The sequence below is a fragment of the Larus michahellis genome, chromosome 9 (genome assembly GCF_964199755.1).
Source record: "Larus michahellis chromosome 9, bLarMic1.1, whole genome shotgun sequence".
NCBI lineage: Eukaryota > Metazoa > Chordata > Aves > Charadriiformes > Laridae > Larus > Larus michahellis.
This window is the reverse complement of record NC_133904.1, coordinates 11,883,400-11,893,864: the sequence shown is the minus strand read 5'-3', so window position 1 is coordinate 11,893,864 and position 10,465 is coordinate 11,883,400. Positions and strand designations below refer to the sequence as shown.

Genomic DNA, 10,465 nt, shown 5'->3' with positions numbered 1-10,465 from the left:
AATCCAAGTATCATCTATGGATGGACAAGCAGCTGTTTTCATGTACGCTGGGAGCCTGAACTGCATAGTTCGTTTTTCCGGCTGCAAATTTTAAAAGTCACAAGTTTGCATTCTGTAGTATTTTTAGTTTCTCTCCCCGTCAAAGGCACGGTTCTTACACCGTTTCCATAACTCCCCTGAAGGCCATGTCCTGTTGTGGGAAGTCACACGCGGCTTTCTGAACATTCCTTAAAGGATGTAGGGAGAAACAGACCTCAGAGGCCCTGCTGTCCTGTAATTCCTTTCATAACCATGTTCTAACTTAAAAGGAATTAGAGTTTTGCCTTTATTAATTCTCTTGAGAGGTTTTTCTCCCTCCCCGCTGGTCTGATTACTAGAAATTTTCTTCTAATTTCCAGCCTACCGATGTTCAGGGCCAGTTTGTACCCATGGCCAAATTCTGTTACTGCGTCAGTCGGTTCCCTAAGTCATAAACATTTCTGGAAAAACACGCCTGCCTGCGGGAAAGTACATATCCTGTTTTTTGACCTGGTTGAAGGAAGTTACCAAGTAAAGACCGTAGAGTTGTGTTGAACGGCAAGATTTTGGAGAACGACACTCCCTTTCTGGTCACAGGCTGATAGCAGATTCTGGCACACAGCTCTTTCTTGGAACAGGCCCTGCAGGAGGGGAGTCGTGCGTGGTAAACTGGCCTTGTGTGGAGATTGCTTATTGTTGTTCTCCATAATGATGTCCAAAAATAAACAGTATTATGCTTTGTCTGAGCTCCCTTGCCACTTTACAATGTGGCCGTTGTCCTGAGCATGCAATCTCATGTTCTCCTTCCTCCGGTGGCTGAAGAGGTGCCAGCCCCAGCCCTTTCACCCACCTCGTCATTCCCCCAGCAGGGTTACCAGCAAAATTGACTCTGGGCCATATGATGAACTGGGTCCCTGAAATGGGCCAGAATTATAAAAATACATGTTGGAGGGGGTTGGTATATATTTGTATGTGCAACGGAGAGTGTTTTAATGATCACAACTTGTACAGACATCCATATGACAACTGAGGGACAGCGAACAGTGTGGGAGTCAGGATGCGCAGTGGAGGCTGGGAACCTGTCAAGCCAGCCTTGCTGCCACGGGAAGCGCTCCCAGCCCTGTTCCACTTCAGACATTCTTCATGTTTGTGTTCTCTTCTCTGTGCGATTTCACTCGCTCTGTGCTTCACCAGTTTCACTGCTTGTACCAGCACAAGTGAACAAGGACACACAGGCGTGAACGACTAGGCAGGCAGGAGCCAACAAAACAACTGCTCATTAAACTCTGTCTTAAAATGTCGGGCTTTACACTGGGGGATCAAGGAATAGGCTCACACTCCATTCTGCTGCCCCTCCTGCAGGGACAGAAACTTCTATCCCTGAGGAAGGGTAGTAAGCTGGGGGGCCTTGACACCCTAAACCAGTGCACCCAGGTTTGCCAGCTTGCCTTTTACTGAATAGCTAAGACCAGAGTTTTCTGAAGCGTTGTCAAGTCAAGAAACAAGTCACGCGTTGTCAAGATGAACCTCTGTTGAGCAGAGCCTTTTGTAACAGCCTGTTACACTCCATAGCTTTATTATGACAGACAAGTCTGTACGCTCTCTGTAGTCTTGTTTACTTAATAAGGACAGAGAGTCTTTAAGAAGTTACCTATTAATGTGGAATATTTCCTTTTCAGACTGTTATCCCTGAATTCATACAGCGCTTTCAAAGCTGATGGTTTAAAGCATACTATTTGCTATACAATACAAGCTAACATTCCATTTTTTCTCAGATTTCTAGGGTGGGGAGGAGAGGTGCTTTACTATATATGTCACTGCTTAAATCAGTTACAACAAAATCCAGAATGTGTAGGTGACAGTGTTGCATTAAAAGTTTCTGAACACAGTTGCCACAATATAAAATGAAAAGGAAACGCGGTTATTTGCTGTTACAGTGTCACATACCCAGGCATTTGTGTTGCCAGTAGTTTGAAATTTATCAGCTTTCCAGCGTACGAGCCTGCAGCCTTGCTTGGGAGCGTTAAGACCTCAGCAAAAAAGCTAGATATTTTTGTAGAAACTTGGGACAAGCATCTGGAGATAGAGAGTAAATGTTGAATTCCTGTAGGACAAGGGGCAGCACGTAAGCGCAGGGATACAACAGAGGACTGTAAGAGGACTGGAGAGAAAGAAAGGAAGTGTATGAGGATATTAAACGCAGATTCATGAACATTGCTACCCACAGATTTAGCCGTCAGCTAAAGAGTCTAGGTTCCTCACAGTCTCCCTTGGGTAGACTCTGTTGCTCCATAGGGACTATAAATCTAATTCAGCTAATTGTATACAGATGTCCTCAGCGTGATTTTCTCTCTGATTAATTAAAGGCATTTCATTGTCTGGCTCCATGAGTTATGGAGTTTGTTGTTGCGTGGTATCCTATTTTTAGATAGCCATGGTAATGTTAGTACTGATTTTGTGCAACACCTTGAAATTAAATATTTAGACCAGCAGGTAACTGCTTTCTGTTGGTTTAATCAAATGTTTATGTTCCTTCTTATAGGGTTCACTTAACGTCCTTTTCAAACATCTTTTTCTCTTGGAAGAAAACCTTACCTTCATGGGGTAATGAACCTGGTAATGCACTTGGGAAATGGTTACTGTGGAACAGAACATTTTGCAGAGGAAAAAGAACAAAAGAGGCTTTCTATCAATCTCCTTTTTGGAGCATTTGGGTTGATAAATAGTTAAATTTTAACTTGCCTAGAAAAACAGATACCAATTTTATATTCCAATCCTTAGTCTATTTCTGCAAGACGTGGGAGGGCCTGGAACAGGCAAAGCGGGAGCACAAATCTGAAACTCCCACATCTCGAGTGAGACTATTTCAGAGTGATTATCTCACTTGTTCTTAGCAGAAATTCCATCTGGAAGCTGAGAAGTCCTTCCCAGTGAAACCTGCCAAAAAAGTTTCCTTTTTTTTTTCCCCACTGAAAGAAACTTTAAGTAAAATTGCTCACCAGTTGCAATTGAGAATTTGATTCGAGTCTGTTCAAGCTAATGGACAAGTTCCTGTTGTCACAGTCTGGCTTCGGACCAGGCCTTTGATGCTTCTTTTTTAAAGCAAAAGCAGGAAAAGAAAGGAAAACAGGTTAAGGCTTTAATCTGATGACAAGAATAGTGACATAATTGTGATCAATAGTTAATTAGAATTCCCCCGTGTCATGTGTATAACATGAAGAAAAAAAAAAAACCTAATTTGCAACAATCTTGTCGTTAGAACTGTCCATTTTAATGATGCAGTGAAATGCCAAAGTTAAGACTCAATAGCCTTGGTGACTATTAATCAGGTATTCTTTATCGCAGCGCCGGGCGCACAGGGGATTGGTCCACCTAACGCGCACGCCGACTGATTTAGATGTGCAGCTTAAACACATACTCTGTATGCATATTCACTAGTTTTCCAAGACATGATTACTTATTCATTAACTCATTATTACAGGTTACTGCCCACTCCCGCATGCACACTAGAGTCTCCCGGTGGTCTTCAGAGACATCTGGTGGTCGTTTACTTCCTCCACTCCTCTTCATCGTGACCTTCTGGGTGAACTGCAGGCCTCTGTTCTACTTCTTTATCCTTGCTGGTGCATCAAAAGCGTTAGCTTTGACTAGTCTCTGCAGTCCTCAGTAACCCTGGGCCCCTCGTTTTGAGAGATAAGCTTCTACTACAAGGTTATGTTGTCCTAAAGCAGTCTTTCTTAAAAAATAGGAGATAAGTTCTGACATTTAGTACTACAACTGTTGCATCTGCTCTTTGTACGGCCTTAAAGCACCCAGTCTCCTAAATTAAGCTCCTCCTTCAATTAGTTTACAGCTTTAATACATCCAACCCTACTTCATTAAGGATGACGGCTCATCTCAAAAGCCCGGTTTTTGCCTGGGTGTGTTTCTGAACCGCGTGAGCGGGGCTCCTGAACGGACCTCAGGCTCGGAGGTTTGGGGGCTCATGGAGACGCCGCGTTCGGACACCCTCCGGGCGGCTCCCTCCCCAGGAGCGGCGGACGCTCCGCGGCGTTTCCGCACAGCAAACCGCGGGTCTGCCGAACCCGGCACCCGCAGGTCGCCAGGGCGGCCCTCCCTGCCGTGACGTCAGCCGCCGCGCCCTCGGAAGCGGAACTCGCCCGACGGACAGCCCTCACCTCCCGTGACGTCATGCACCGCCCACCGCTGACGGCTCCTCACGACACCGCCCGGCCCAGCGGCCGGGCCGCTGAACGTCACTCGCTACGTCATTTCTGCATCCGGAGCGGCAGCCCTTCTAGCCGGGTGCGCTCAGAGGGGCCTCTATGGTGAGAGGCCGGGGCGCGGAGTCGGTGGCGCCGTGCCGCCCCGCTCGGTGAGGGCGGCTGGAGCCCCGCCGCCCGGCCGGGCCCTGCCCTGCCCGAGGGGCCTCGCGGGGAGCGGCAGCCATGAGCGTCGCGGAGCGGCCTGAGGAGAAGGAGGAGGCGGCGGCCAGCCCCGGGCGGCCGCTGGGTACGTGAGGGGCGGCCGGGCTGGGCGGGAGGCGGGTGCGGGGAGGCCTGAGGAGGGAGCTGGAGCTGGAGCTGGGGCCGCCCCGCGCCCCGGTCAGAGCGCCGTGTCCCGGGCCGCTGGGAAACGGGGCCTCGGCTCCAGCGCCCGCCCCCGCGGAGGGCCCCACGGACGGGTTCACTCGGGAACGAAGCGCGTGCCGCCGTCGTCGCTTTCCCGTGTGCGGAGTGGCCTACAGGTGAAAGGGTTTTGTCTTCCAAGAGCTCTGCACGCAATAAATGCTCACAGTTTGCCATGACGAAATTCACTGTAACTGTTAACTAACTCTTGCAAACTTCTGGAGTTCAGCGTGTGGTGGCTTAACGAGGTCTTGGTGTGTTTTGAGTGACAGACCGTCGTTTGGTAGGCCTAGATTTATTCTCTGACTTCGAAAGTAGAGGGTGGGGGTGTGTTAATGTTCAGGTATTCTTGGTGCATGCCAAGAACAGCTGATACTGCCCCTTTTTTTCCTCAGTAGACTGAAGTACTTGGTTTGGGTTTTTATATTATATATCTTTGGAATGCTCTATTTCTCTCTTTCTATACTCCTGGTGTTCAGATAAAACTGTTCACCAGGAAGATCATGATGTAGGACTGGGAATAAAGGAGGGATAAAGACAGGGAGGAAAAAGGAAGCACAGTTTAGTTGATAAAGTGCAAAGAATTATAACTTCGGTGTTGAAATGCTTTTAATTTTTAAACAGGAAAATATAGTTGCTCTGGGTGAAACTTGGAAGTGCGTGCTGACCTCTCACATTCAACCTTGCTGTTCTTTGGCATAGGTCCTAGTGATGCATCTCCAGATGAAGGAGTAGTAGAAGATCTGCCTTTAATAGATGAGAAAGCTGTGGAGCAGCTAACTGAAGGATTGATTTCTCATTATCTGCCTGATCTTCAGCGATCAAAATCAGCACTACAGGAACTTACGTAAGCAAAGTGTTAAAACCCACTTCTTATATATGCATACTTTGTCACTTTTTTTCATTATAATGTTCTGGCTACCCTTAACTGGAATATAGTTTATTGTAGCATTTCTGTGTTCTGACTGTAGCATCCTGAATAGTTAAGTGATTTGTGGGAGTACTGGGGGGTGTATAAGCTGCAGTGCAGCCTATCAGAACTTTGACTGAAGAATGTACAATGCTAGAATGCTAAAACCCCCTAAGCCAGGTATAGCAGAAGATATGTAGACTTCTTAAATACTTGTTCGCTTTTGTAGTGGAAATTCTGCTGAAAGCTGGATTTATGTTGCTTGCAGAGATGCAGTTCATATTCAGGGCAGCCTGTAGTCTGGTATATTGTTTGTTGTCCAGTCTCTCAACTGTGTTGCAGAATTAATTAAGGAGCTAAATGGGTAATAATTCTTTGTACATTGGCATCTCACCAATAACTGAGAATAGTTTATTTCAGATTGGATCTGCCATGGATGCAAAGATACTGGAAAGGGCTTTACAGAGATCCATCTCAGGTTTTGCAGGGTACATTGGTTTGGGTTTCACGATGCATGATGTGCTTATGATGCATCCTTATGATGCTGCTGCCAAGGACAGCCTGTGTCTGGGAAGACTTTAGCTGATTTGTGGGGGTTGGAAGATCCTTAATAAGCACCAAGAATCCATGCAAGTTCTATACAGAAATAGCTTAGTCTTGCAGCATGACACAGAGGCAACTGAGTGGAAAGTCAAGAACTAATTGTTTTTCCCTTCATTCAACCTGAAGTGTTTACTCACTGCAACCTGCAGAGTGCCTGTTCAGGGTTTTTGGATATTCATCGTGGGTATCTTATCATGCTGTATGATGCCAGCTGAATTTGTGCGTGCTCAGCTGGGATTTTTCTAAAACCATTTACTCATGTCTTTGTTGAAATCGCCTAGCAATGCATAAAAGGAATCTGATATTGGGAAGGGTATATTTGTATTGTTTTGATCAAAAGTAGTATTTGTTTAAAGGGCTGGTTGAAAAGCACATGTGCTGCTTTATTGTCGTTTTATGCTTTTTTATTTGTTTGTTTCAGACAGAACCAAGTAGTATTACTGGAAACATTAGAACAAGAAATTGCAAAATTCAAAGAGTGTAACTCCATTCTTGATATCAATGCTTTGGTAAGTACTATAAATGTGTTCTTAAATATCTACTAGTGTAGATTTTCTTGCTCAAGCATTAATAGCAACTTGCAGATTTTCCTTGTTCTTAATGACCTACAGGAAGAGAACCAACCAGTTCAGATATTCCAGACAAATTGTTGATGGAGAGGGTGCAGAACCAGCATATTTCCCTTAAATAGGAAGGGCACTGGGAAGAAAGAGCAGGCTCAGTCAGCCAGTGGTAGTAAGTTTAGTTGTTCAAAACCAGTAGCCGAAGCAAATGTATGCCACTTTTCGGTAAGACTGAGGCTCCAATGTGAGCTCTGTGCACCTCTCCAGACTAGCAGGAAGGGTCCATGAAACGCTGCTATATGGTGCCTAAAATGGTAATTTTTTTATTCTGTTTAATGAATCTTAATTCGGTAGATTACTGGGTGTACCTGTTGAGATATGGTAGTTTTCTATATTAATACATGTAATATATAAATTTTATGTATATAACTTGAACATATTTAATCCATTGTCAAACTGTTCTGGGAATCACTATGTTTTTGATGGTGTTTTTGCTGTGCAACTTTATAAAACAACTATTCCTATGTGAGAGTCACTGCTTTACACTTTGGCTTTTTTTTTTTTTAGTTTTCAGAAGCTAAACACTATCACAACAAGTTAGTGAATATTAGAAATGAAATGATGATGCTCCATGAGAAGACATCAAAGTTAAAAGTGAGTGGGATAAATATTTTTACTTTCCAACATAGAAATCAATAATACATAACTAAATATTTAACTCTTATTTTGAATGCGTGCTGAAAGTTCTGCTTAAGGTATAATCTTCAATTCTTTTCTTAAATGGATCTTTTCAGTAGCGCCAAACCGCGTATGTTTTTTAAACTTTCGCTTACTCCTACTTGTGCTCAAGCAATTTATGTATCTGAACTTGTAGTGAATCTCAATGTCATCATCATGTTTAGGTGGTATAAGAATCATGCTTTGTTCTGTCATTTAATCCAGTCCATTCCAGCAAGTTCTTTGTTGTTTCAGTTTCTCTGCTTTTTTAATGAGAACCACATTGTCACAAATGTAAGAATTTCTCCTTCTATTCAATGTAATATGAAGTGGCATAAGTTCACTGACGTCATGCTGTGTAGGCAATCTCTGGTTACGTTCTGACAGGATTGGTCCTTTGGTATGTTCAACAAAAGGATTTTCTCCTGGAGGCAATAAATTGCACAGTACGCACCTTGTTTGGTATATAGGAAGGACGACCTTTAGTGAGACTGAAAGGAATTGGTTTGTATTTTCCCTGTGCAGATCACAGACTTGCTGTTTCTGAACGGTAAGGTGGAAGTGGAAGGGAAGAAGAAAAAATCAGTAGTTTATACAACATTCAGTCATAAGCAGGGTGGATTGGAGAAGAGAATGTTAAGAGAACGGGAGGGATTTTGTTTGTAAGTCCAACTTAAATTCAGCTGTAAAACTTACAATCATTTTCTTGTCTTTTTCTGTTTAGAAAAGAGCACTTAAGCTGCAACAGAAGAGGCAGAAGGAAGAACTAGAACGAGAACAGCAACGTGAGAAGGAGCTTGAAAGAGAAAAGCAGTTAACAGCAAAACCTGCTAGGAGGACGTGAAAGCTGAGCGTGCAATGACTTGTCCAAATTAATCGTTTCTGCATTCTCTGGAATTAAGGCAGATTTTGCCTCAACTGGGCTATAGCTGTTACTAGCAACAGTCTACTCTATGATATTATAAATTCCAGAATGGTAATAACAGGGTTGGTAACATTCAAATGTTTTCATTTCAGCCATTCAAGTTGCCTTCTTTTGTAATGCTATGCAGTTTGATATTATTATAATGTAAGTTAATTTTTTTTTATATATGTATATAGGAGAACTTGAGCATCACAGTTTTAAATAACTACCCATTTTTTTCATCCGTTCTTCTGGTGTTTAGAATTCTGAGAGATATTTGGTGACTGGTGTACATCTCTTTCAGACAAAATACAGAATACTAGTTAAAGCTCTGTTCTCATCCCTGGATTTCAGTGGCTGCCTATTTCACTGAAACTGCTTTGATTCAGGGAGCTGGGATTTCTTTTCGATGCCCTGGTTCACAAATACTGACTTTCAGTGCAGCCTGAGTTTGGTCCATCTCAAATGAACTGAAGAAGCTTCCAAGGCACTTGCCTGAAAGCTCACTTCATTGCAGCAGTCTCTCTCTCTTTTTTTTTTTTTTTTTTTTTTTTTTTTTTTTTTTTTTTTTTTTTGTCACAAAGTAACTTACGAACTGCTTTAAAGTAACTGCTGAATAATTTCCCAGCTGAACTGGTTGGGGTGTGGGGAAGCGGAACACTAAAGATTCTCAGAACTGATGTGTGCACAATACAAAGATTAATGAATTTGTGCTTCCACAAACATTTGAGTCAAACCAGGGAACTGTTGCCTCTGAAGTGGTTCAACAGGAAGACTGTGTTGTCTAAGCAGATTTCTGGGGGATTAGAAGTTGTAGTTTCTTCATTTTGTGTGACAAAATAAAACACAATCAAAAATAACCAATTTCCACTTCATGTGCAATTCAGTTACCTGTAGGAGAAACTACTGCATCTAGGTTTTTTCTTTAACAAGTAATTCTTTTGCACTCTGGGGCTACATATGAGACTTTTTGTTACGCTGTCCTCACCCAAATTGATGATCAACAGTGTATACTGATGTTAAATGTCGAATGGAGGTTGATATCCATTTCTTTGAATGTAATTACTTTCTTGCAGCGCTTGGTGTGGACTCCCATTCAAATGAATGTACATGTTGTCTAGACTGGTAAAAGAGCTTTAAAGTATTTGTTCCTACAGTCTAACAGACTAGTTATTTCATATCTGTATTGTTTTTTAAGCAGTAATGTAAGTGCTGTGTTTTGACGTAAGATGAAGATGACGTTTTCCATAAAATACGTATGGTAAGGCATCAGAGGGGCACAGTCAATTTTACTTTTTCTTCCATTTTAGATGATTTACATAGTGTACACCTGTTCGGACTCTTCTGTATTATAACTTTCTGAACTTCTGATTCCCTGTTCTGAATATTTGTCATCTTTTTCTGTGAAAGAGGTACTCTAACGAGTAGTTATCCAACATGCAAAGTAAACTGGGATGATGTTTTGGGGCCAGGAGAACAAACTACTTGAAGCAGTGTGAAGAGACACTGAAATGGTGTTACTGAAGCAGTAATCGATTAAAGATGTCCACAGGTATTTTTCCTTTAAGCTGATTTGTGTCTGTTACTTGCCGGTGGATTGTTGACCTGTGCTGTGGTTTGTATGTATTTCTAAGAGAAATGTAAAGAATTTCCACAGTCCATTTTTTGGAGCAGAATGTACATAACTAAATACTGTTTAAATATTTTATTTTGTAATGTAACTTCAAAATTAGATTCTGGGAATTTAAGCAGTTCTTATTAAAGTATAACGTGAAACTAGATGCCTCAGTATCCAAATCGGGATTAAATTCCTGTGGTATTTCTTGATTTGCGTTCCCTCATCTAGAATCCAGTTTAGTGTTTCAAGTTGTGGTCCCTTTCTGAAGAACTATGGGTTTTTTTCCAAAGAACTGTGGGGGTATTTTTGTTTTGTTTCAGAAATCATGGCTACTTTTACTGAAAATACAGAATTTCAAGCGTAGAAAGTGATGCTTTTGCAATTGCATATTTTGGTGTTTCTTTGGAATAATTTCTGATCAAAGGAATAAAAGCTTGCGGTGCTTGCCTGAGGAATCACACACACATACATAAAAATGTAATTGATAACTTTTCCCATAAAATT

At 42.4% G+C, this 10,465-nt stretch overlaps 1 protein-coding gene and 1 long non-coding RNA gene across 2 annotated transcripts; one reads left to right on the top strand and one right to left on the bottom strand.

The window, feature by feature from the left end:
* Positions 1-986: 986 nt before the first annotated feature.
* LOC141748490 (uncharacterized) lies at positions 987-4,161 on the bottom strand. The gene is made up of 3 exons (XR_012589007.1): positions 3,979-4,161; positions 3,018-3,110; positions 987-2,179 (listed from the first exon to the last, which is right to left on the bottom strand). It is a non-coding gene; the product is annotated as an uncharacterized LOC141748490 (long non-coding RNA).
* Positions 4,162-4,324: 163 nt separating this feature from the next.
* On the top strand, positions 4,325-10,124 carry BLOC1S6 (biogenesis of lysosomal organelles complex 1 subunit 6). The gene is made up of 5 exons (XM_074600644.1): positions 4,325-4,530; positions 5,349-5,493; positions 6,581-6,668; positions 7,290-7,376; positions 8,164-10,124. The coding sequence occupies exons 1-5, from the start codon at positions 4,467-4,469 to the stop codon at positions 8,281-8,283; spliced, it is 504 nt and encodes a 167-aa protein (XP_074456745.1). The 5' UTR covers positions 4,325-4,466; the 3' UTR covers positions 8,284-10,124.
* Positions 10,125-10,465: the final 341 nt, after the last annotated feature.